The 25,311-nt window shown below is 33.7% G+C and overlaps 1 protein-coding gene across 2 annotated transcripts in view; it reads right to left on the reverse strand.

Moving 5' to 3' along the window:
• The window catches only part of LOC129749842 (leucine-rich repeat-containing G-protein coupled receptor 5A-like), a 652,667-nt gene that overhangs the window by 51,295 nt on the left and 576,061 nt on the right, over positions 1-25,311 (reverse strand). For both annotated transcript variants that reach the window (XM_055744934.1, XM_055744935.1), the window contains exons 3-8: positions 20,478-20,549; positions 2,037-2,180; positions 1,799-1,942; positions 1,645-1,716; positions 1,502-1,573; positions 1,300-1,368 (exon numbers count right to left, since the gene is read on the reverse strand). In XM_055744934.1, the coding sequence (XP_055600909.1) occupies positions 1,300-1,368; positions 1,502-1,573; positions 1,645-1,716; positions 1,799-1,942; positions 2,037-2,180; positions 20,478-20,549 (573 nt within the window). The remainder of the gene's footprint in view (positions 1-1,299; positions 1,369-1,501; positions 1,574-1,644; positions 1,717-1,798; positions 1,943-2,036; positions 2,181-20,477; positions 20,550-25,311) is intronic.

The raw sequence follows: 25,311 nt of genomic DNA on the forward strand, positions 1-25,311 counted from the left end.
ACAAGTTGTGTTTTACTTTTAACCTGACATAGTCTGCCCAAACAACATTATTATATTATATTTAAATGAAATGAAATATGTTTTGTGTTATACAAATGTTGCATCTAACCATACTGTTGCATGATGCCCCGTTTAACGGTACTCCCTTTTCAATCCACTTTGAATTTAAAACTTCAAAAAAAAAAAGACTCCTCACAGCTAGACATTCTCAAGTTTTGTGATCATTGTTTCCAGGAACAGAACGTTGAAAACAAATGAGTATAGCCGAAGAAGTGAGAAAAGTTGCTAATTATCAAGAAAAACATGAATTTTTCAATTAAAAAATCTCCATTTATCACGTCGAAACAACATATTGAAGGTGATGAGTAAATAACTTCATGCGACATCAATCAGAGAAATCATCCCGGGGATAAATTTGTCATTATGCTGCTTTGTGGAAAAAATCAATGAATATTGTTTTTATAAAATTGAACAGAAGAATTCTGTGAATTATTCAAAAGCATACCTGGATACCTCGATTTTAACTGTTATTGTTTGAACCGGTTAGGAAAAGCTTTTGACAAGGTATTCAAAAGCTGGTGTTTCGAAGCCAATAAAGGTAATTAATTGCAACGCTTTTCCTCGAACACATTTAATAGGTCATTTTCCTACTTTTCCATCGGGCATCGCGACTCCCTGCTCATTAATATGGAATGAGGAAGAGGAAGGTTGCATTTTTCTTCGAACGACGAACAAAACGTAGGAGGTATTCGAAACACTCGCAACGACGAAGATTAGGTATTCTGTCCCGTTTCTGTTTTGCTGACTTTTGCTTGCCAACCAAAACGACGGACGTTCCGGTAAGGAGTTAGCACGGATAAGACGGAATGTTCCTGATGGCAGGAGTTGAGACATTGGCCACATTTTCTTCGCCCCTTCCGTTGTCTTCAGCGAAATTTGCCCGGTATTGCTAACTCAAAGAAAAGCCAGAAAGAAGATGGAGACGTTTGCCGATGGCAGAAGAATTACAAAAGCGCAGCATCATACAATTAAATCTAATTTATGGGAAAATTATTCAGAACCAAGCAGCTGGGAAGCGTTCGGAGGATGGCTGCGAGAACTTTGCTCCTTTGCTAAAGGGTTTTCTGTAGAAATACATTCGTAATAATGTGTGCCACAAATGGGTCAATGACTTGTTGAGAACATTTGATTGTCTCATTACTTTTTAGCTATTGCATTCATAATCATCATAACGGTCGTATGAAGGTGAAAATATTGCTTATGTGGGTTTTTTTTATTCCGATTAAAATGTTTACTTACAGCTCTTGCAGCATCCCAAGATTTTCCAATCCAACAGGCACTGAACTTAATACATTATCATCTAATTCTCTGTAAATGAAAAGAAATCCAAATAAAAAAAAATTAAATTATGAAATTGAATTCAATTTGTTTTTAAGTTTAAACTCTTCGAAAAATAAAAAAAAGAATCAATAAACGTGTGAGGAAATGAGTGAATACTTACAAAATTTTTAAACGAGTTAAATTGGTTAAAGCACCAGCTGTGATTTCACTAATTTGATTTCTTTTAACTAATCTGTAAAAAAAAATGAAAAAAATTATCACAATAGAGTTGTTCAAATGTCGCTTTCGGGTGACGAAACTTACAAAATATGTAGATTCTCCAAAAGCGGAAAATCGCCTGCCTTAATGTAAGTCAATAAATTACTTCCTAGATTTCTGAAAAGAAGAAAAATTTAGAATTAATTTAGTTTTAAAATGGGATACGCGAGTGTGTAACAAAATTAACAGATTATCTTACAAAGCTTCTAGTGATCTCAATCCGATCAACGCCTCCGTCGGAACCCGTTGCAGCAGATTGCCTTCCAGTCTTAAACTTTTCAGATGGATGAACCCACGAAAGGTCACATTCTCAACGCCGGTGATGAGATTGTTGTCCAGCTGTCTGTTTTTTTTTTGTTTTCATTACCGAAATCGAAACAGCAAAAGAAAATTAGGTTCAATGATTTTTGTTTCGACTTTCTATTCATGGAACTTACAGAGACGAAATGGTGCGAATTTTGCGCAAAGCATCACTCGGTATCCGAACTAGGCCACAGTTTTGAAGGGTTAACTTTTTCAAACTGGTCAGCCCGTAGAACGCCTCGCTGTCGATTTGCTCTATCCGATTGTTGGAGAGAATTCTAAAAGAAAAGGAAAAAAGTAGAGAAATGTGTCTTAATGGTTTGGAGGCTAAATTTATAAAAAAAAAAAATCAAATGATTACTTGATATCACATGAAAGACTTCGCATTACACTGCGGCTTTAATTTAAAATTTCGATGCATCAATCGGTGTTTAGACCTTTAGGGTTAAATATGGGTGATGAATAAATGAATTGAGAGTTTTGTAAGCCTTTGTGAAGCTTGAAATGAAGTTTTGACTTATGTATTTAGTATTAAATTGGAAAAGAAAATTGAAGGACGTCACATTAAAATCAAACACCAACATTAGGGGAGAATGGGGATACTTGATCTCCTTTTCTTATTTATTTCATCATACATTTTTGGAAAATTCAGCAATTAATTCGTCTTTTGCATTTTCCGACACCGTGTAATTTCAAGTTTAAATGCTCCAAAAGATAGAACGATACAAGAACCCGAAAAACTAGAAGCATTTTCATGAGACGTAAAAATGTGATATTTTTTTTAGTTATCTAACTGTTTTTATCTAAAACCTAGAAAATTGTGCCTCAAAATACGCAATAACTCTAGGATAGAACACCAACCTAAAGAATTCTTTTTGACTAACACTTACAAACTGAAATGAGAACTAATATGGCCAAAAATCCCAACGGATCTTTTATTTTTAGATTATGCTTGATTTATACCGAGGGTTAGGGCTCCTCGAATAAAGAATTCAAGTCAACACAAATTTGTGACGTAATGATTTTAACATTAGGAAAAAATTTGTAGAACATTTCAAATCATTTTTCTGCACGTGAAAAAGTGAATAACAGGGATTTCAAGTAAGCTTGTACTTTTCCATGTATTTTCATATAAAATCAAAAGGGAGGTAACAGCAAAATCATAATGCCAGGAATTATTCCACAATTTTTCTCAATTGTTTTACATATATATTAGATACAGTCCCCCCACAATCATTAGTCACATTAGTCTCCTTTCACCATAAAATGTTCGTTTGTTTGGGTGTTAGTTGACCAAATATCAAGATTTGCATGAATTTCAGTCATTACACAGAAACAATTTTTGACTATTACGTGTCACTGAAAACTGCAACCTTTAAAATAAATCACCTGTAATTCACAAAACCTGTATTTTTAAATTATTTTTCTTGAAAGTTAACGAAGATTCATTTATTATTACAGCAAATGTCCTGTAAAAAAGTTGTACACTTATAATTAAATGTCACGTAATCATGTTTTCGACCTGTAAAATTTCGGTAAATGTCCTTCTCCTTTTTGTTACAGGACATTTGCGTAATTTTACAGGAAATGATTTTTGCTGTGTAACGATTGGTGAATTGGAATATATATTTTTGTTTTAATTTTTTCATGTCAGAAATATTTTAAAGTAATAGGAAAAGATATTCAAGTCGCATTTTGTGAAATTTTTCAAACATAGTTCAATAACTCAAAAAAATATTTTGTTTTAATATTTTTTGAGCATAGTTGTTTTGCCCCATTTAGCACATTTTTCTGAAACATTTGATCCTTATAAGTTTCGAGATATAGCTAAGGAATCAAGTATCTCCAGGGATCAAGTATCCTCATTCTCCCCTACCTACTTCGTCGCCAACCGAAGTTGGCGCGAAGGAATGTGAATTTTATTTCGTTATATTTGGTTTTGAAATGGTTTTTTCACGGAAATGCATTACAGATCGTAAGGAAATGTCTTCCAGAATCTTCAGATTAGAGATAAATACAACCCACCTTCAAAGATGTTTAAGATAGGAGCGTTTAAGCTGATTGTGGTTTGCTCATAATTTGGGATCTGGAAAAATAGCTGGCGAAAATCGGGATAGCTTCAAAAAAGCTTCAAGCAGAATGACATTTTCTGAATGAAAGAAACCGTTACGTAACATTGAGCACACCTCTCCCTCTTTCCTATAGCACAATCGAAACACTCAAGCTTACTTCCTTTCCACCCTACCCCCCCCCCTATCCCTTTGAGAGTTACGTGGTTGATGGATGCCCCTTTTTAACAGCTTTATTGTCAATTAAAAAAAAATAGTTCGAACAATACCAAAAATGAATACAATTGATTATTAGTTACTAGCTGATCCCATACGAACTCCGTTTCGCTTTCAACTTAGAATATGTCATGAACAGTTTGTATGAAAGTCAATTATCAAGCATTTTCCAGATGCACTCCCGAATTCATTGTTAAGTAAAAATTCCAAAAATATTGGGCGATCACTTTTTCTGTCGTCTGCTCCTAAATTTGAAATTAGGAATCAATTGACCATGTAAAAAAACCCCGTCAATAAATTTCGACTCGATCGTTGCATAGCAACGCAATTATTGCCAAAAAGTTAAACTTCTTTCGGTGGCTTCGTACACAACCTTTGATATCTGAAATCGATTGCCCTTCCCTCAAAACTCCCGTGAACAAATTTTCAAAGCAATCCATTGCATAATAACGTCAATATTGCTAAAAACAGTGAAAATAACTAGTATGGACGAACCCTTTCGTCGACTCCTGGCAAAACATTTGACATCTGAAATCTATTGCTTGTCCCTGAAAACTACCGTGTGCAAATTTCCATCCCAATCCGACGTATAATAACGAAAATATTGCAAAAATATTGAAAGGTCAATATGAACGACCCCTTAGTCGGTCCCTCACACTGAATTTGATACCTCAAAACGATTGCCCGCCACTCAAAACTATCGCGTACCAATTTTTATCTGAATACGATGTATAACAACGTCAATATCGCAAAAACAGCGAACAGTTAATATGGACAACCCCTTTGGATGACCCCTTACACAAAATTTGATACCTGAAATCGATTGCTCATCTTTCAAAACACTCATGTGCAAATTTTCAACACAAACCGACAAAAAGTAACGTCAATATCGCGAAAACAATATGTGTCTTGTATTGACGAACCCCTTTAGGAGGGGTCATCCGAGAATCTGAAAACATTTTTCATCATTCCTGGTCCTAATGAGCATCCTTGCCAAATTTCAGACCTCAAGCTCTTCAGACGGCTGAGTCTATAAAGGACAAACAAACAAACAAACATACATAAATTGCTTTTTATATATATACTAGCTGATCCCATACGAACTCCGTTTCGCTTTCAACTTGGGGTATGTCATAAACAGTTTTTATGAAAGTCAATTGCCAAGCATTTTCAAGATGCACTTCCGAATTCATTGTTAAGTAATAATTGCAAAAAAATTGGTCGATCACTTTGTCTGTTGTCTGCTACTAAATTTGAAATCAGAAATCCTTTGACCGTGCCAGAAAACCACGTGTATAAATTTCAACTCGATCATTGCATAACAACGCAATTATTGCCAAAAAGCTAAACCCCTTTCGGGGGCTCTTATACAATCTTTGATGACTGAAATCGATTGCCCTTCCCTCAAAACTCCCGTGTGCAAATTTTCAAAGCAATCCATTGTATAATAACGTTAGTATTGCTAAAAATAGTGAACAACTCCTGGCAATATTGAAAGGTTTATATGGACGACCCCCTATGCCGGTCCCTTACACTGAATTCAATACCTGAAATCCATTGCTCATCTCTCAAAACTCTCGTGTACCAATTTTCGTCTGAATCCGATGTATGATAACGACAATATCGCATCAACAGTGAATAGTTAATATGGACGACCCCTTTGGCCGACCCCTGATTTTAGTTTGGATAACTAGAATTTCAATTTGCCGAAATGCCATAAACTTAGATAAGAATATATCCCAGCGGCGATCAAAATAAGATAACAGTTTGGATAAGTGAAATCAGTTGTTTGTCCCTAATAACTCCTATATGCAAATTTTCGCCCCAATCCGATGTATAAAACGTCAATATCACTAAGATACTGAAAATTTAATATGGACGACCCCTTTTGCCGGCCCCTTACACTGAATTTGATACCTCAAATCGTTTGCACGTCACTCAAAACTATCGTGTACCAATTTTCATCTGAATACGATGTATAATAACGTCAATATCGCAAAAACAGCGAACAGTTAATATGGACGACCCCTTTGGCTGACCCCTTACACAAAATTTGACACCTGAAATCGATTGCTCGTCTTTCAGAACACTCATATGCAAATTTTCAACACGATCCGACGAAAAGTAACGTCAATATCGCGAAAACAATATTTGTCTTCTATGGACGACCCCCTTCCGAAGGGGTCGTCCGAAAATCTAAAAACATTTTTCATCCTTCCTGGTCCTAATGAACATCCATGCCAAATTTCAGACCTCTAGCTCTTAAGACGGCTGAGTCTATAGAGGACAAACAAACAAACATACAGAAATTGCTTTTTATATCTTCTATATATATAAAAATGAATGTTTGTCCGTCTGTCTGTTCCCTATAGACTCGGAAACTACAGAACCGATCATCGTCAAAATTGGCATCTGAGGGTTTTTGAGGCCGGGGATGGTTTCTGTAATAGTCAAAACTCCATCCGACTTAAGGGAAGGGGGGCTTCCATACTAAATTTGTAGTTTTTCGGAACAAATTAAAGTCATGACATACATTTTCTCGAGATTTTTCTTCCTTTGGGCGGTTTGTTTTTCGTCTCCAAGGTCGAGGCGTCGAGCCAACGTCGCAAAAGGATAGTAACGATGGCATAGCATACTGATCAGTGGGAATATTTTGGCGCGTATTTCTCAACCAAGCATATTTTCAATGCAAGGGGTGGCGATATGAAGCCTTGATGTAATTTTTTTCTACTCAATTTCAAGCTCATTTGTACAGCACATGGTTATGAATGACGCCTAGATGAGACCCAGGTTGACATTTTGCCGATCAATTAAAACATATACCTACATTTTGTTTTGTCAAAACTGTAATTGAAAAGTCATGGCACAAGGAATATTTAAAGAAGGTAGTGTCGAGGCAGCCCTGCTTTAGTATTAGTACGCACAGCGACGTCACAATCACGAAAAATCTGTTAATTTACTAGGAAATTTGTCTTTTTCGTTGATAATTTGAAGAATTTGCTGGAAATGTTCCACTTTTAATACCTGTTATTCTAGAAGGATTCTTGCTCTTCAAGCTTGGTACGAAAAAAGTTGGATTTTCAAGTAATTTTTGTATGAAATAGACCATCGAAGTTCGAAAAAATGGTGGATTTTCCCTACTCAAATTTGCAAAACTTTAAAATTAGTTCAAATTCTTCCATGAAAATGATCAAGTCAGTGCAGTTTAAGATCCTTATTACAGAAAAGTTATCAAAAAACAAACTTTTTTTTAAAAACACAATTATTTATTTGCGTTTTAGTAAATCGAGTTAACAATAATCAATTGATGTTAATTGTTCTACATAAGAATTGAATATGGTAAACCGATTGGATAAAATTCATGACAATCAGTTGAACACTCAATAAATACCAGCTAGACCTTTTTAAAGTAGATTTTATCTTCGTTTTTGAACGTTTTAGCTTCAAGATGACATTGCGTTCATTGTTAAAACGAGAAATAAAACATAATGCAATCTTTAAAGGACCAGAAAATTTCATAACATAGTAAAATAGAGGTCTTACAACACAATCAAAATGAAATTGGAATTCATTTTCATTCTAAAACATGTTTTTCTTTGAAATTTCTGCCATTCGCGTATAAATTTTCGATACATTCGTTTTTGTGACGTCACAAAAAAAATCCAATATGGCTCTCGACACTACCTTATTTAAATATTTCTTGGTCATGGCATCCATTTCGTAAGATTTTCTTTTATTTGAGGGGTTTCTTTTTCGTCTCTATGGTCAAGCAAACGTCGTCGTCGCAAGTGGATAGTAACTAAAGCATACTGTTCATTGATCGCTGGAAAAATTCAACAATCAGGCGCCATTTTCTCAACCAAGTACCTTTATTTCTTATGCACGTGGGAGCGATATGCAACCTAGATGTGTTTTTTTCTTGCTTAATTGCACGTGGTAATAAATGACGCCTAGATGTGACACGGATTGGTATTTTATCAATCGAATCAAAACCAATTGAAAGATTTGCAAAAATACTTCCATATTTAGTTCGTGTTAATGTAGGCAGCATTCGACTTTTCATTCAAGGAACATTAGAACATGTTCAAACGTTCAACTTTTTCTGTTAAAAAAAAATAAAAATTATGTTTTCTTCTAGAAATTGTTACTTCAGCCAAAAAACACAACTGAAACGAATTTAGAAATGAAAATGGGAGCTTTTTATTTTAAATAATTCTGAAAAAAACCATCGTACTTTTTGCTTACATACCAATTCAAGTACGTACTTAACATGAAAAGTGTTTTTTTGTTACATGGCTGCATAAAAGAGACTTTTTATCCGCTTCGTTTTTGAAAAGCGAGACTTTAGAACTGATATTCAACTGGAAGCAAAATTTTTACGAAAATTTTTTAGTATACCGTTAAAGTGGTCAAAACAATATTTCCTCCTGTAAACTTACACGGTGGGACAAGGGTAAACGTCGAAATTTTAAGAAATTCATCTTCAATGTTATTCAATATGTTGGAAAGATCAGAAAGGGTATTCCGAATGTTGAAACTGAAGCGAATATTGAAAATTCTTAAATGTCTTTGTAAATGAAGGTCATTCCCTTTGAACAGCATTCGTTAAAAGTGGAGTAACAAACATAAATTTATTCTGCAGGAATACTGCAGATATATCAGTGAAACTTGATAGAACATAAAACAGGAATTCGTATTAAATCCATTTTAAGCCATTACTCTGATGCATCTGTAAATAAGCATTGCATTGACACTTGCCCCAAAATACGGGACAAAAGTAAATTAAGAAATTTGTTTTTGCCAACATTTTTGAATATTTGACTTTCAAAGAGAAAATAAAAAAAACGCTGAGAACTTATTAAGTGATGCAACTGATATTTTTTTAAATATTCATATTTTTGCCGCAGTAAATTTATTTAAAAAATAAAGAAATTTGCACTGTATCTAATACATAACTAATTTAATATATTTTTCATTACCATGATAAGTGCTGCTTGGGTCTCAAGCCGGTTAAATTTGCCTACCATCTTCAAGCAGTGGGGGACAAAATTGGAAAAGATGGGAGAGCTCCCATGGAAATTTAAGATAAAGAGCTTTTCAAAGAAGGGACCATATTTAAAAAGGTTTTTTTTGGGTACAGAGTACAAATTTCAAATCTTGAAAAACGAGTTTAGAGATCAAGTTTCAGTAAATAACCTACCATCTTTGAATTGCATTTCAGAACTACAACTGCAGCTGTCATTTCAAAGTTGTTGGTTCTGAAGTATGATGAGGTTTGATTAAAATAAATGCTCTCTAAAATCTAAATTTGAATAAGTTTTTACAAATTACATTTATTTCCGGAAGGTGTAGCAAAGCACAACGGGTCAGCTAGTATATATATAGATATAGATGTTCTTTATGGCATCACAAACTTATCAAAAAGTTCAAATTTTTTATACATTTTCATTAGCTTTTGCATAAAAATTAAAGTTTATTGAAAGTTATCCTTTTTCTAAGTAGGGTGAAATTCTTATGTTATTAAAAAAATTAAAAAACAAATGATGAAAGCAATAATTTGTCTGACTACGACTATACGCTGGCAGAGGTCGGCATTAAAACGCTATTCGCTAGTTAGTCCGCTACATTTTAGTTTGTATTTTTTTTTAACTTAATTTTTAGAGAAACTAAGGCTGAAAATACTCAACCACCTTGTGGAAAACAACATTTATCAGCATTATTGCTTGAAGAAGTGTGGATTTTTTTATCCGTTACTTGACCAGAAATCTTGCGAGCAAATAAATTTGTCAACAAAAAAGTAGCGGACTAATTAGCGGTTAGTGATTTAACGCCAGACACTGGAAAACGCATATTTTAGCATTTTTCTTTGACTGATTGTTTGTGATGGAATTTGTTCATCCCCTAGTACATAAGTTTGGTGAAAAAATAAGTGAAAACGATAATTATTTAACAAAAACGCAGCAGGCAAATTGGCGATTAACGTTTTAATGCCGAACACTGTACGCTGATGCCCCATAAATCTTAAAACTTTTGATGTACAAGCGTTATGATTATCTGTCGATTTAATTTCTTAAGAGGCCATGTAAGTTGAAAAGTGTTGCATGTTGCAGGGTTTCTTTAGCTATATGGAGGTTTTTGAAAGCCAACATTTCACCGCTCCCACTCCATTTGTTCAAAAAGTTCAGAAGAAACGTTATATTGTTGAACCCCGCTTATCCGAACTCCGGTTTTCTGAGCTCCTGCGTTATGCCAGTCATCAGATTGATTAAATATCCATATATTTATCGAGCTGTGCGCCTGAATGATATGCAAAACAGAAGGGAAATCATGGACAGTAGAACCCCGCTTAAGCGAGGTAGTCGGGGGAAGGACCACCTCGGATTAAACAAAATACATTGACAAACCCTATCCTTTTTCTCTAGTATTGCATATTATCCAGGCGCATTGCTCGATACTTACATGGATTTTATTTTTATCCTCAAACCACAAAAACATAATAAAACAATCCATATCAAAATGCGTTTTCATTGACACGTACATTTTCTTTATAAACATTTTTAAATATTTGTTCTCATTTTATTTGTGTACGAAGCATTCAAGCTTATTATCTACCTAAATTTTCTGCATATTGATTACTGTTTGCATACTCAAAGGCGCTTTTCGCTCTTACTGTTTATAAGAAACTAAATATGCATGTTTATAAAAGCAAAATGTTAAAGTAATTTGTTGAAAGCTGGTTTAACAACTTCATAAAATGGAAGAAAAACGTCGTTTTTCTGATAAAAATAATAATTAATTCTAGCAACCCTGTAAAAATCTATAAACATAATCGAAGGTTGGTTTTAAGCTGACGAACAACTTATGAGAGTACAGTAGTTTTGGACTGAGCGAAAGAAAGTTGTTGTTTTGATTTCGTTTTTGATTTTGTTTATATTTTTCAATATCTTCTCTATCGGGATACATGAGAAATCAAAAATTAAAAAAAAGTATCTTCAAGTATCTGTTTACTAAGTTTTAATTATTTTTTTAAACTTCGGACAACTTTACCCTAAACTTAAAATCTTGGAAATGCAACATTCAGGGATGTTTGAAGTGTTTAAAAAAGTCAATGAATTGACCAGATTGCCCGGATTTCAATACAAAATTTTAGAAATATCCGGTCCGGCCAGGTTGCCCGGATTTCATAAAAAAAACCGGATTTTGATCGGATTTATTCACTTTATTTTCCAAATCCAACAAAAAAAAACAAACTGTGTTGTCAAATTTTTTTATGCGTCCAAAATGAAATTTGTTAAACAAGATTTATAAAATTAATCATGGAAGGTTTTTTGAGAGCCTAAAATAAGATTTAAAATCCGCTGATGAATTTTGATGAACATTTTTTTTTCAAGCTTAATTTTCTTGATTTTTGTTGAGTAGTTTCTGCGTTTTTAACAAATTGGTTCGGATATTGCCCGGATTTTGCCAAATTTTTAGATAAATTAGCCCGGTTTTGACTGATACGTGCTGAAGAAAATCTGACAACCGCAACTATGGTCTAATTAAAGCTTACTGCTGCAATTGCATGATTTAGACAAGATAGAAAAAATAAAATAAAAGGAACCTCTTTCAGATCACTAATTTTCAAACAATTGAATAGTTTGAAAAAGAGTTATGATAAAAAATCCTGTTAATGATTCAACTTTTATTGAGTTCCCGTTCATCCTGGCCCTTATTCTGCGCCTCGAGTGACGTGACGATAGTCGAGTCACTCAAGTCACTCTATTCTAGCAGTCGGTTTAGGTGAGAAACGTCACTTCGGATGAACTTTGTGAGTTCTTACCCTATTCTCGTAGTCACCCTGGGTGAGAATCGTCGCATTTGCGTGACCATTTTAGGTGACAATTGTCGGTACCTTTTCAGGTGGTGACGAGATAGAAATTTAAAAGAAATTTTATTGAAAACGGAGAAGTTAGGCTGTAAATACCGAATTTCACTACAGTATGATGGTTTAAGAATCAATTTAGAAAAATTCACTTTCATATTTGTATTTTTAAATTTATTCATACAGCGAAACATTTTTTTTACAAGACGTTATTAATAAAAAGCATATCAAATTGGGCGACGGTTAACTTTATTTCACTGTTAATATTCAACATGAAGAAAAAAAACACACTTATATAGCACTTCACTCCATTTTATTCGATTCCCGTCGCTGGGGGAAAATTTCACTTGCACCGAGTAGTGGTTATTTCGGACAAATTTAAGGTTCGGCTTCGAAGTCCTGCCCTAAACCATTCTTCCTCACTCGCAGTATCCCACGTCTTTCGCCATCTCCCGCGATCAAATCCGCCTTTTGTGACCCGGCTGGTTGAAGCAGCAGCCATCAATTGTTGTGCTTTTTTTTGTTCTATTCGATGCGAATTCCGGATTCATCGTTTTCACTTAGGGCGCACAATAATGCCCGTTTTTTTTTCTTTTGTTGCTTGCTGTCACCTTACGACCCGTTGATGGCCAGTTACGAACCGAAATTATCACAAACAACTTGGAAATTCAGCTCGGAAAATTCGAATTGCGAGCCAAAAAAAAAACAATACAGAACAAATTCTACCATTTTGATAGATGCGTTCATTCGGCCACTCACCCAGAATGAACCTCTGTCACTTTACCCACGTCGACTACGGGAATAAGGTGACAAATCTCACGGTGACTCCGAGGTGAGGTGACAATCATCACGTCACGCGCGGCGCAGAATAAGGGCCCCTTTCTTTTTTGTAGCTTTCTAATCATAATTTGGCCTTCCATTCCAACTGTGTTTGGGGTTGGAACATTATTATCCAATAAAAGTTATAAAAAGTCAGGAACCAAATATTAAATATAGTTTTAAAGCCGCTCCAAGAGCAGCACTATTGTTTCATGGGTAAAGCCTAATGAATTTTTGATTTCAGAAGCCACCTTGTCAAGTTAGTTAATTTTCAATTTATTTATGGTGGTTTGAGTAACCACGTGTTCTAAGCTTTGACCACCACTGATATATTGTTAAAATTGTTGTGTTTTAATGTGAATCTTTACTTTTAATGTATAATTAGACAATAATATTCAATGATTTCGCGCCTCGAGTGTCAAGCTGAACGGTCGTTTATTTTTCGCTTCTCGTCGTCGGCTGATTGAAATTCTATCAAGATAGTTTTTTGCTGCTGAAAGTGTGAATTGTGGACTTAACTGTTATTACTGATAGAAGATTTAAAAAAAATGTGTTCATATTCTGCAGAAATAATTAGAAGGAAGAATCAATAGTTACATCAAAATCACTGTTGTGAGAATAAAGTGATCAATTTTAATGCCAACTCGGATGCATTTGAAAGTTATGCAATGGAGAGGAACGGAATTGTGGAATGTTGAATTTGTTCGAAACTATGTGCATTTGTGATAAAGAGGATTTAGACAATTGTTTTCATAGTGAATTTCATGAAAAATGATCAATGTTTTAGCCGTCTACAACAGTAGTAAGACCGACACAAGTTTGTACGTGTTCGACTTTTTTTTTTCGATCGCAGCAAGCGGCGACTTTTGCTGTTTACCGGGTGAGAGAGTTCTGATTTATTCTCTTTAGTCTATCATCTCCTCTCCTCTTTCCTTCATAAAAGTAGACCTCTCCAGGGTTGTAGTTTTGGTTTTGCTGTTGGAATTACAAATTTGTTTAGAAGTATGGGCGTGTAATGATGAATCATTCTGTTAGTTCCTTTTAATTTCGACGTTCTTCTCAAACCGTTTTTTGATGGATAACTAAAAACAAATTAAAACTACAATGCCAAGCTCTAAAAAATAGAGCAATTTTTACCATTCAAATCTTTGCTTTTAATTAGCAAATGTTGCCTCTGTATGAAAGTACAATGTTGCAAATAATTCACAATAAGTAGGTCTGTTTAACATTTAGTTTAGAAAATAAGACTTCGAAATTCAGAATTCTGCTAGAAAAAAATGCCATAATTTCATACAACTATATTTACGTATAAAATTCTTTTTCAACCATCATATCAAATCTCAAAGTTTTTATAATATTAAAAGGTTTCGTATTATTCAAAAAAATACGCGTTCAATGTAGACAATTACCCTTTTCAAAATTATGCTGATAGGTTTCAGGTATTAATTTAAATAAAAGTTTTGAATTTTTTTTTAGTGATCACCATGTTGTCGAAAAATCATCACTGTTATTATTCCTTGTTTTAATTTTCAGATTTCACATTCTTTTTTCAACAAATTTTCCTTTTTTAGTTTAACTATTATGTAATATTTTTTATTTAAACATGTTTCCTACTTTATTATTCTAGTTTTTCATGTTTTTTGTAATTCCATTGTTTTCATTAGGACTTATAACTTATATACTTTTCAACATATTAATTTTATAAAATAATGTGATTTGGGGTTTTGGGAGGGTCCATCCGGGCATCCGATTGAAGCGATTCTTGAGGAGAGCATTGGGCTACCTCATCAGCCTGGGATCGTGGATTGAGGACGGGTCCGTCTCCCCACCCAGCTGAGCGCTTTGCGTTGTAATGGCTCGACTCAGACGCTCGATAAGTTTGATTTGCTCTTTCGATGGAGACCATTAAATCCTACACCTATTTAGACATGTAAGTGCCTCTGCTTACATCTCTTATCCCTTGAAACAGTCCATTCAAAGTCATTTTGAACTAATCCAGTTGAAGAATCTTGGTCAAATTACAAAGTAAAAGTTGCTCGCTGCTACCGGCTGTGCCTTGCTACCTGGGTGGTAGAAATACATACATATATACAATTAGACAATAATATTCAATATCTGGCAGCACAATAGAACTGTAGTTTTTATTTTAAAAAGGTTGGCGAATATCATGAAATAAAAAAAATACAGTCCCCCCACAATTATGGGTCACACACAATTAATATTCACCGATCATTTGATCTACTGATATCTATAAACTAAAATAATTTATTTCATACTAAAATTTTTAATTTTAATCGATGGTATCATCAAAATTCATTAAAAATATTATGTGTGCGCTTGATAACAGTAAAATTGCTGTTTGAACAGTTTCAATCATTCGTTAACTATTATATGTCGAACCAACGCATTAAATTAAATTTCAAGGTTATAAGGTTGACATCTTAAACCGTAAAGCTCCTTATACGGGTATTTCAAAGATTCCAACAAATTATACTGATCTCATATGAGTACAAAGGACGAGTTTACATTTTCCAAATGAGACTGAGCGAAAAAACAAGCAAAATTTCATTAATATTTGTCCAAATAAAAGTGACCCATAACTGTTACTTGATTACGTTTTTTGATTGCTAGCTCAACCCAATTGCCCCTTGAATGTATACTAACTAGCAAAGAATGCCCCCAAATGTTTGTTAGAAACTTGTTGATTTCTATGGTGAAATTCGGGTGTTGCCATGGACTTCTATGTGACTATTATTTATTTATTTATTTATTTCTTCAACCGTAACGTAGACTAGTTTGATACATGTGCATTTCCTTAAGAATAGGTTTAAGCAGTGTCTGCTTTACAATTTCTTCTTAAGAGTTTAGATTTCTTCGATTAAAATATTGTTTGAGTTTTTCCCGAGACATTGTAAAGTCAATGGTTTCGCAGTGTTGATTGTAAGAGGCCATCATGCGATTTATTGGCCCGTTTTTCGCGTAGTTTGTGCGATAGTGATTAATGAAAAATAAATTTCGATTTCGGAGTTGCCGAGAAGGAGCATAAAAGTTTAATTTTGATAGAATTTCTTTTGAGTCAATACGCTGCGAAACAATATCGTTTGCAACCATTGCATATTCACGGCTTTCTTTTAGTGTTTGTATGTCAATGAGCATGCAGCGCGCTTTATATGATGGAAGTGGAAATGATGGGCATATAGTAGAAATTGCTGTTGTACTGATTCTATTCTTTCTTCGTGTGAAATTGAATAAGGGGACCAAACAACGCTGCAATATTCCAGTAAAGACCTTACATAGGCAATATATAGTGTTTTTATTGTGTATGGGTCTTGAAAATTAAAACTTAAGCGCTTAATAAAGCCCAGCATGTTATTTGCCCTATGGATGATAGTATTGTAATGGTCTGTGAAAGTAAGTTTAGAGTCTAAGATAATTCCTAAATTCCAAACTCGTTCACATTTTTCTACATTCTGATCTCCTAATGTAATTGTGATGTTTGGTGTTATTCTTTTTCTGCTAAATGATATTAAATTGCATTTTTTTACATTGAGCTTCAAAAGTCTTTTTTTGCACCACAGGTAGAAAATGTGAATTTCATTCTGGAATATGCTGATGTCTTCTTCATTTCTTATTTCCAAATAGAGCTTTATGTCGTCGGCATAAATGAGCATTTTGAGATTTTTGAGAATAAAGGAAATGTCGTGACATAAAGTATGAAAAGTAGAGGTCCTAAATGAGATCCTTGCGGAACTCCTGAAGTGACTTGAATAGGGAGCGATTTCTTTCCATTGAAATTTATTATTTGTTGGCGATTCGTCAGGTATGATTCAAGCCATTTCAGGAGTTTAGATTTTATTCCATTTTTTTTTAATTTGAAAAGAAGCATTGGTATGTCTATGCGATCAAATGCCTTACTAAAGTCTGTATAAAGAGCTTCCACATGGTTGCCGTTATCCATTGCATTCAATGAAAAGTCTATAAATTCAATCAAATTAGTTGAGGTTGAACGGCCTTTGAAAAAGCCATGTTGCCTGTCAGTTATTCGGTTCTTAATTTGGGAAAATAATTTTTCGTTTATAATTGCTTCAAAAAGCTTGGGAATGCAAGAGATAATGGCTATTCCGCGATAATTTCGAATGTCAGACTTTCGACCAGATTTGAATATAGGCACTAAAAATGAGCTTTTCCAAATTTTAGGAAAATTTCCTGATTCCAATGACATATTGAATAGCCAAAACAATGGAGCTGTCAGTTCCATTGCTAAACTTTTCATGAATACAGGAGGTATTCCGTCTGGTCCTGGACCTTTCGAAGCGTCTAGATTTTTTAGTCCTTGCAGAATATCCTGCACATGAACTTGATTAATGCTTATGTCCCTTGAGAATTCTGGGAAAAATGAAAGATAATCGCGATCACGATCTTCTTCATTAAATGTCGTATAAATTTCTTGAAAGAAATTTGCAAAAAGATTGCAAATTTGCTCCGAGTTATTACCGACATGTTCGTCAAGGTGCATTCTTGACGGAAAATTCCCAGATTTCAACTTCGTTTTCACGTAGTTGAAAAATTTCTTTGGACAAGTCTTTATTTCAAGTTCATTTTTCTCATTATATTCTTCAAGTGCATTGCTAATGACCAAGTTCAGTTGATCGCATAAGTTCAAATACGATGCTAAATTTTCATTAGTATTGTGTTTTTTGTAAAATTTGTGCGCTTTTTGTTTCCGATTCTTTAAGTTCATGATTTGTCTATTGAACCAGACCGGGTACTTAGAGTTTCGGTGACGTCTTCTTTTCTTCAATGGTGTTTCTTGTGAGATAATTCCAAATAAAATTTTGTAAAAGACTTCAACAGCAGTTTCCACATTTCCTTCTTTCTAAAAATTTCTTACCAATTGACACCGTTTAATCTATTCTTTATGTTTTCATAATTTGCAGATTGGTATTCAAAGACTTCTTCATATTCGCAGTCGTTGGGTCTTTGATGCTCATGTATAAATATGGAATATTCAATCGCCGTATGAAACGCCTCGTTTTTCCATAAAGGGTTTTGCGCTTCAATTACGCAAAAATCTTCATAAATGTTTGTTAGTAAAAGGTCTAAATAGCAATTTTGCTGTTTTTTTATGTGATTAATTTGATTCAATCCCAAATTAGCAATTAGTTTCATTGTCCTCAACGACTGGGAGTAATATGCTTTCATTTTCAGATTCCTCGATGAAGTCAGCGTGGCGTTGATTGAAATCCCCAAAGATATGAATTTAAACTTCAGCAAATAGATGGGATATTACCTCTTCTGCAGTGATGAGGAATTTTTCATAAGTATTTTTATGAGCATGGTCTGGTGGAAAATACACTGAGGCAAACACGTGTGTTTCACCTGCTATGTGTGCCTTCACCCAAACCTGCTCAAATTCATTGAATTTTTGGGTTGGAATTATTTCAGAATTAAGAAATTTAGAAATGGCTATAAGAACTCCGCCACCTGACTTCTTCTGAGACATTTGAAAATTTCTGTCGTCTCTGAATACGTTATATGCACTTCCAAAAATTTCTTCACTGCGAACGCTTTCATCCCAGCTAGTCCGGGTTCGACCAGACCGAACTGAACGTCATCAGGATTTTTTCGATTTGCTTGAGTATAATGTACAAATTATTTCATCTATAGACGAAACCTGTAAAACTTATCAACCATAATCAATAGTTTCTAATCCAAGGAACAAATCCTATTGAATTATTTTAGATGTTTCGGTCGCGCATAAAAATAACAAGAGTTTCAAAATCTGCTGTTGAAAATTTTTCTCATGACGTTCAGTTCGGTCTGGTCGAAGGCAGGCCAATTGTGAGCAATTTGGCTAATAATTGTTACGGGCTACAATTTCGACCCATAATTGTGGTTGATTGTTTCGGTAAATTATGTTATTTTTTTTTAACAAAATTAAAAATTAAAACATATTTGAACTCAAAGAGGAAGTATTTATAGAGTGTAACATGAACTTCATAATACCATATTTTCAAAACAATAGTAAACTCTCAACATTTTTAAGATAAATTTTTCTAAATGTCATTGTGGATTCAAGTCATCCCTAGAGTTCAAAAAGGTTTTTTTTTCTAAATAGATCGTGATCATTGCTGATTACAAGATAAGGATTATTTATCCAATAACTGATATTTATACAATAATTGTCTGGCAAACAGGGCTAAGAAAGTTGATTTTCTCCTAGATTCAAAAAATTGCGCCTTAAAGTATGCAATGGAACTAGGGTTGAGAAATAGTTTTGGAATTTTCTTCTTCCATAATACTATTTTACCATATTCCATATTTCGTATCCATTCCGTTTTAAAATTCTAGAAAAATTGTTGGTGTTCAATTGAATCTTGACGCATCTTAACTAACTTAAAAAAAATCAATCACCCTCGGAATGATTCTCGTTTAACACATTTGCCTGAAAATGTAATTTGTTATCAAACCACAGCATTGCTGCGGCAGAACAAGTTTTAATTACGTTCATCTTCCCTGAAAGCCCGTGGTTTGGCCCTTAATCGATTTGCCGACAAACTATGTATGAGCGTTCCAGCCATGGCATGGTGGTGAAAATTCTTTCTCAAATTAATCCATTACAAGTTTTTCCTTCACGCGAATCAACTTCCTCGAACAGAAGCGCGTCAATCTATGAAGGATACCGCGTGTTTGATTAATTGCTTTCTCGGAACGTTATGCTGAGAAGAGATTCGCGGTAAGGGGAGAATGGGGATGCTTGATCCCTTTTATTTATTTTCACCACTAATATCTAAGAAAAAAATGCAGATCGTCGTCTCCTGAATTTTCTGACAGCATGTAATTTCAAGTTAACGTTCCAAAATTTAGAACGATACATGAACCCATAAATGAGCTTGACCTAGAAGCATTTTCATGAAACGAAAAAATAATTGATATTTTTTTAAGTTAAACGATACTTGATCCTTTATGAAAGGAGACTTGATCAAGCGAAATCTGAAGATAAAAGGTCCATTGACTATTGTTGGCCTTATTAGTTTTCTTTTCAAAATTTATAAGTGGCAGACGAACAAATTTCCAAAAGTTTGTCTACTGCCTTACATCCATTGCATACTCAAAGGCGCATTTTTTTTTAGTTTTTGGATTAAAACACTTTTTGAGTTCATTTTATCATGCAATCCTTGGATACATTTTTCTAATTTCATGCTTAGCAACGATCAAATCCATTCAGAGAAAATATATATCTTTTTGGATTGTAGGAATCAATTGAACCCAAAACATCAATTTCGGAAAATCTAATTTTTCTATGTGGTAAACATTTTAAAGTGATTAAAAAAAGATCTTCAAGTCACATTTTATTAGATTTTTCAAAAAAGTAAAACTCAAATATTATATTTTTTTGATAACAGGTTTGTTGTTCTGTTCTATTTAGCAATTTATTTTAGAACATTTGTTCTTTGTAAGACATTCCTATTTCGAATTATAGCTAAGGAATATAGTATCCCCAGAAATCAAGTATCCTCATTCTCCCCTACAGTTTTTAGATGGATAATCCAAGAGTGCGTCAGGGTAGAAAAAAACTGATACTAATAAAGCATCTGTTTACTTACAGCTCTTCCAAGTTCGGCAGCATATCGAACGACTTATTTGGTAAGCTAGAGATGTTGTTGTTGCTGATGTCACTGCAAGAAAAAAAAACAAGAAAAGAAAAAGTCCTTAGTTAATACAATCGTTCCATCTTAGAAGATCTCTAATGAAGAACATTGAAATATTTGTGAATTAGTAGCAAGAAAAAAAATGCGCTTAATCATCATTTGTTCATAACTCAGAAGCGATTATCCTGCTATATTTATTACCGAAAAACGATTATTATTGCTTTGACCCACTTATTACCGATATAGAAAAGGCCAAATTGGCCGTCACTCGTTCCGCTTACATAGTTCTTTTTGTAAGTCAATCGAGGAGTGAATGAATGCCTCCCCACTGGAAATTTCGCCAAAACATTTCCGCCTGCCTGCCTGGTGTGAAAACCACTTTTCCGCAGGGCTCTTCCGCCGGAAAAGATATTTGTCTAACGGCATTGCTTCCGGTCTGTTTGCTCATTTTTCGGAGGGAGTCCAGCGGGAATTCGTTTTTGTATCCGATCCGCTGTGAATTTTTCGTTGGAAGGTTAAAATGAAGCTACTTTCGTTGGCTTCTGTTGGTTTTTCTCGCCTTTTCTGTTTCGATTCATTTTCTGAGCCAGGCGTCTGAGTGGACGTCATTCTTCAATGAGCAATACGGAAAGTGGAGGAAATGAGGTCAATAAATAACATTCCGGTGATTTTGTGATAGTTAGCTAAAACAGCTTGATACAGGAAGAGCTTCAAGTGGGATAGGTATTTTAGTAATTATTTCTTGTACCAATTTGAAAAAATGAAAGGAAAAAAATGATCGCTCATGGACAAATTTTGGTATAACATATTGAAGATATGTTTTTAAATAGAACAAAGACGATTGTGTGTAATTTTTTAATCAAACTTTTCAATGCACAAATATTCTCATTTTTCAATTGAAATCATAAAATAGCAAATTAAAACGAAATGAAATTTTATAAGGTTTTCAAATAAATCATTCTTAGTAGCAAAATGCAATCACATAAAAGCTTCAAAAATTGTTTAAAAATACCGTCGGTACCACCAAGCATTCCTATTCCACAGAGTATCCTTTTTCATCAAATTTTCGTTCAAACCAATAGTCACAAACTAATGGTTTGGACTGGAAATGGAAATGGAAAAATGTTCGGGATAAAAGAAATCCAAATATCAACAAAACCTCTGCTCCTTTTCCAATAGAATAAAGTAATTATGAAGCCTCGGGAAAAATTGAAAATACGCTATAAAGTTCAGCTCAGTGATCTATGCTAATATTTATACATTTGAGAATTCAAACGTTCTCATCCGTATCAAATCACGTCAACAGAAACCTCTTCCAACGGAAATTGATAATTTGCTTGTGTTATACAAAGGCCATGTTCTTTTGGAGTACAGGTACCTATTTAAAAGCGGTTTTATCCGCCACTGAAAAAAACACAATAACAAATTCTGGGAACTCTTGCAGAAAACTGGCATAAGCTTCTCGAACGTAGCTCATTGAGTTATGTTTCTTCATTGGTTTTGTTAAATGATTTCATAACTGTTATTGAAAGTGTTTATTTACAAGAATACTTTAAAGATCACTGCAGTTTAGAGGTTTTGTAAAGTCAAATTATGTACAGTGCACTGTACATAATTGGACTTTACAAAACCTCTAAACTTGCTTTTCTATAACCTTCAAGATTCATCGTCTTATTACGCGATCTACAGCTATCAGTTTAAAAAAATTATAATAAGTTTGCTCAGGTCAATTTTAGGGGTCTACAAAACTAAGAGAAACGGATTTATTTTGGACCGGGTACATATTTTGGACCAACTTGCAGCATTTTTTCCAATATTTCTCTCATAGTTAAATCATGTTAACCATGAAAATTTTGAACAAATAAAGTTAAAGCTACTTTTTATGATTCTAATCATATCAAACATTCCATTTAAGTGGGCAGATAAGGGAGAAAAAATAAAAAAAAAAGTTTCAATTTTTCACAGTTGGGCCGAATCTAGCCCATTTCAGGAGGATGTGTCATTATTGGAGTCTACTTTGAAGAAGTTTTCTGCATAGCTGTGTTTTCATTGCACTTCGACCCATGTCGAAAATAGGTCCTACTTAATTCCCCAGGGACTTAAGACTTAAGACGACCTGGGTATTAAACTTGCTGTTAAATGTTCATGAACGTAATCAGACGTTGTACAATAATGAATTAAATAAAATATGCTTACTATTTCAATCGCTTATTATAAATAAAATTGAGAGTTTAAGCATTACATATTTTATTTAATCAACTCGCTAAAGCCCAAGCCCGCCTTTAGACGAGGTTCACTTCAATCGACATAAAACCAAGCCAATCATTGCCAATGCATTGTTTTAACCTACTTTTTGTTCACTTTGCTTTAAACCACGTTAATCTAACAATCCACATTAATGTCAACTGTCTGATAAACAGTTGCCAAAAGCTACAGCTGAAAGAAGCTTTTAAAAAATTAAAAACTATTGTTGGACCAATCTTTTATTAACAATTATTGACAGTTTGGTCTAAAAACTACAATTATTCAGGGTTGATTTTCGAGAAAAAAAACTTGGTAAGGTAGAAGAGACGAAATATAAACCCCGTATAAAGAAGGGGTTGGGAAAAAATGACAACAGATCGGCAAATATGAAGCATTTTTTTTTCTTAATTTGTGAGGTTTTCAGCCACAGGCCGATTCGCTTCTAGTGAAACGATTTTAATTTTTGTAACAGTTGAAATATCTCAGTGAAAAGTAGAAACATTTTAAAAAGAAATACATTCAACTTTAGCTTTGAGATAGTCTGAGTATGTTTCGAAACTTAGGAAAAAATGGTGAAATGTGTAAAAATTACAAACGAAAAAGTACTAAAAATGTAGTTTTTCAGTCCCTGGAGTTAAGCAATTTAAAAAAAATGTGAAAAATTTACTCGATAATTTTTTTCGTAGAACAAAAGTTGATTTATAGATAAAACTGAACTTTTGTGAATTTTTCAACGAAAAAAAAAATCGGATTTGATGATGTCAGACTTTCTTAACTTATCATTGGGTCGCATGAAGGAGATTTGCGTACTGAAAATTGATTCTAAAGATAAACCAACAGGCCAGTATTTAACACTGCAGAACAAATTTTGTCGAAATTACAGTGTGCTGTCGGAATTTTTAAAACATTTGAAACGCACAATATTATATAGGAGTTTTTCTGTTTTTGTTCTATTCGTATCCAAAAATTACTGTTTAAAGCAAAATAAGTTGTAGAAAAAAACAGATGGCTGTAGTTAGAAATATTCAACAAACACATGTTGTAGAGCCTGAGGAAAATGGAAGAAAGTTAGTTCAGGAAGAATTTACGTGAACAAACAAACCTTGACTACAAGAATAAGAAAGGAAAAGATAAACAGAATTATTCGCATAATTGCGCATTAATCTCTGTCGTAAATATAGCAAAATTAAAAAAAAACTTATGTTTTTAAGGGTGGTCCAAAATAGAAACCTGGTGGTCCAAAATACCGACCAGAGTTATGATCGAAGAAGCGTGTTTTAGGCTTAAAACTTGTTACATTGCAACAAACGACAATATGTTTCGATAGAAAATCCTTTGATCTTCATAATGAACGGATGAAACTGTCAAAAATTGTAACATGTACTCTTTTATTTCAAAAAATAGCATTGTCATTTCCCAAAGCAGTCCTAAATAGGTTCGTTACCCTATATGGTCGGTTTTTTCAAAACTCAATCATGGAAATTTCACCATGCATCCATTTTCACCCTAATGTGCATCATTTGTTTCTTTATTCGTTTTGTTGAATCGTTTCATAACTTTCATTCTAAATATTCATTTTCAAGAACACTAAGAATAGCTGTAACAATTTGATTATTCAAATATTTTCCGTAAGTGGTTTTGAAAGCTTTATTTTGCTCACATCAATTGCATCAAAGCACTTAGTTAAATAAATCTTAAGGGGTTGGTAGCTTGCAAACTTGCCCTTATTTTCAACTTTTTTAGGGTTCTACCCAATCCATCACTACCTTTAAGTGCTGTTCAGCAGGAATTTCAAAGTCATTGCCGATGTGTAAGAAATTCATCATGTTAAACCATCGGGAAAGTGAACTATTTTTATCACATTTTGTAATGCCAGCTTATGGAATCCAAATCAAGAGATGGACAATGTTGCTGCATACATCTAGGGGTAAAAATCATATACATTTCTCAATTTTTGAAGCCTCAAAACTAAATAAAATTTTACCTTTATACAATTCCCAAGGTCCTCGCACTGTTCTCATGTTCTTTTTTCTTCAAATTTAACCATTTTATAGGGTCTTAGCCATTTTTACTATACGGACTTTCTCATGGAAAAACATAATTTTTTTTTTTAAATCCAAAAATTACACTAGTTTACAAAATTTTAAAAAAATCGTGAACTTGATTAACTGACCGACATTTTTAATATTAAATCGGGCGCTGAGTCCGAAAATGAAATTCAAAAAAATCTCAGTAGAACCGTTTTTGAGTTACGCTCCAAATATGAAATTACGAAAAAATTAAAAAAGTTCTTGTACTTAGATTAAAATATCTCGGACGGCATAACAGTAATTTGAAATCCCTTTTTTGCATATTGAAGGTGAATAAGTTTTCTATCGATCATCTCAACACTGTTTTTGCGTTTGACCAACAGTATTTCTGATATTAGTGACTTTATGAGAAAAAAAATTATGAAAAAAACTCATTTTTTTAGAGAAAATTTTGTTTCAACGAAAGTTTTAGACTCGATGGTAGCATTTAAAAAATCTGATTTTCTTTTGCGCTT

The sequence above is a fragment of the Uranotaenia lowii genome, chromosome 2 (genome assembly GCF_029784155.1).
Source record: "Uranotaenia lowii strain MFRU-FL chromosome 2, ASM2978415v1, whole genome shotgun sequence".
NCBI lineage: Eukaryota > Metazoa > Arthropoda > Insecta > Diptera > Culicidae > Uranotaenia > Uranotaenia lowii.